The sequence below is a fragment of the Penaeus chinensis genome, chromosome 24 (genome assembly GCF_019202785.1).
Source record: "Penaeus chinensis breed Huanghai No. 1 chromosome 24, ASM1920278v2, whole genome shotgun sequence".
Classification (NCBI taxonomy): Eukaryota; Metazoa; Arthropoda; class Malacostraca; order Decapoda; family Penaeidae; genus Penaeus; species Penaeus chinensis.
In genome coordinates, this window is record NC_061842.1 from 15,171,020 (window position 1) to 15,173,519 (window position 2,500).

Sequence of the window (2,500 nt, forward strand, 5' to 3'; positions counted from 1 at the left end):
GATTGTTTGGTACGATTTTCTAGGTTTCTTTTTCATTAGATTAGAATGATTAAAATTGTAACATGCAAATGAACATTCTCTGTTATCATAGTTAATTATGCAACCTATATTTTGTTTCATAGTCAAGTATGCAACCTAAATTTTGTTTCATAGTTAAGTATGCAACCTAAATTTTGTTTCAAATATAAAAGGCTGGTTCATAAACTGTTAGTACGAACATTGTGCTCATTTTCCGCCCTCTGATATTCGGAAATGCCACACAGCCGAATTGATTTCTCCTTCAACCGCACTGGCACGGAGAGTCTGTCATACGTTCAGGCTGAATGCATCAGTTCACTCCATTTCAACTCGCGCACACTGATGATCCATTTCGGGATTTTCACTGCGGCGTTTTCCAGATAGAATGGCACTGCATTTCCTCGTTGTGTCGGGAGATTAACGTTCGAAAGCAGACATTAAAAGCACCATGAATCACGGGCGACGACGAGGGGGCGTTTATGCAGTTGCTCGTTATGCACGATACCTGAGAGTCAGTGACCTCTCGCGCTCTGCGGTTGTCACGGGAGGGTGGGAGCAGGTGCGGCGAGGAACCAGTTGTTGTAGGGTGTTGCATTTGTTGCAGCGTGACAAAAAAAAAAAAAAAATGTACGGTGCGGAGGAAGTGCAGGACGGGTTATGTGTCTCGGTGTGTTACTCGTAATTACGTCATAGCAGCAGATATGTACATTTGAGTGATCACGTTTTGTTCTTCTTTGTTCCAGTGGTTCTCGGGGCGAGGGACTCGAGGGCGTGGTGGCAGACGGGGGCGTGGTGTCGAGAGTGGGCACCCCCGTGACCCCAGGAGGACCCTTGTGCGTGGGGGACCTGCCCTCCCCTGCCTCCCTCCAGTCCGCCATCCTCAGGCAAGGGTCGCTGCACGTGAAGCTCACAATGGTCGACGGCAAGGTACGTGGCACCATTACATGCAACAGAGGAAACAGCTGTGTTGTTTTAGTTTAATTATAATCTTTATTATGCTTTCATGTTAGTCATCTTTTAAAAGCGTGTGTTTAGGTTTTCCTTTCTGTCTCACAAAGTAGTCGATTCTACGTCCTTTTACCTAGGTGATTCTAGCATTATCGAAACCAGGTTAACATTTGTCATCTTGTGATGGGTATGGCCAGGATATCTTTGCTGGAGTGAAATGGGCTCGTGGTTTCTATAGGTAGGGAATTTCCTTGTTTAGTTAATTATGAAGTCAAGATACTGTAAACCATTCAATCCTGGTCATCTTGTAATCGCTAATTGCGAGATTTCTTTTCTCGTGAAGTGAATCCGTAGTTTCTAAAGATATGTTTTTGTTTATTGGTTCGAAAGCCAGAATGATGCCGGAAAGCATGGTAACCACGTTAATTTTAAGCGTTCTTCTGTTCTGTGTCCGCGGAGGCCATCTGCATACTGACCGAATGTCGGATTGCAGGTTCTCAGAAACACATCATAAAAACGACAAAAGCCGGAAGTCAGAGGATGGCCAAAATGACGTCACTGATTGGTATTTCCTCTTGAAGATGTAACGCTTGGAACAGGTGCAAGATGACACTAATAGCCTTTAATAGTTAGCACTTGATCTTTTCCAAATAGTAGCACCGTGTTGAAAAAAAAAAAAAAAAAAAAAACGTTATGTGGAAAATCCTCCGTGGCCACAAGCACAAAGCATTGTCGTGTTAGTGTGGATTTGGTTGTTTCACAATTCCTACTTTCCATCCTCCGTTCACCTTTTCTTTACATTTTTTTCCCCCTTTCTTCTCGTGATGTTATTTAAAGTTATACTTTTGCCTCAACATCCCCCCCCCCCTTTTTTTTTTTCTTCTTCCATTTATTCGTTTCTTGCTGCAGCTCCCCCTCTCTTCTTCTTCTTCTTCTTCTTCTTCTTCTTCTTCTTCTTCTTCTTCTTCTTCTTCTTCTTCTTCTTCTTCTTTTCCCCTCCTCCTCCTCTCCCTCCTTCTTCTTCTCATCCTTCTCTTCACCTTCCATCATCACCACTTCCCCCTGCCCCCTGCCCTCTGCACTAATATTCTCCGGGAATTAGGTTTCTTGTGATCCAAAAACCCACGTCAATTCATTTGGATTAATGAGGAAGTTTTGAAAGATGTTGATTCGTGAAGACTGAATTATATCTAAAAACGTTGTTTTATTTAGCAGTCCATCTGTGTCTGTAGGTCTTAGTCTAATAGTGAGTTTGAGAGTTCGGTTGCCGTATCGATAAGTCAGGAATATGTAATATGATCTAAGATGGAATGTCTTGCGTCAGAGCAGCATGCGATCGGGTTTGCGAAGGCCCCCCATAGATATGGAGCTGATGTTAATCTGGCTCATTGTCATTCCATATTAGCAAGAAAAGACAAATGTCAGCCGAACGGGGTGCTGGAGCAGACGACACTGGACGCTCATAATGGACCTGCTCTTTGGCGTACTGTGATCTATTTTTAGGTTCTCATTTGCATTTTGCTGTCGTCCGGCC

At 43.5% G+C, this 2,500-nt stretch overlaps 1 protein-coding gene across 6 annotated transcripts in view; it reads left to right on the plus strand.

Annotated features, from left to right (window-relative positions):
• The window catches only part of LOC125037729, a 198,854-nt gene that overhangs the window by 194,555 nt on the left and 1,799 nt on the right, over positions 1-2,500 (plus strand). For all 6 annotated transcript variants that reach the window (XM_047630921.1, XM_047630918.1, XM_047630919.1 and 3 more), the window contains one exon: positions 762-945. In XM_047630921.1, coding sequence (XP_047486877.1) covers positions 762-945 — 184 coding nt within the window. The remainder of the gene's footprint in view (positions 1-761; positions 946-2,500) is intronic.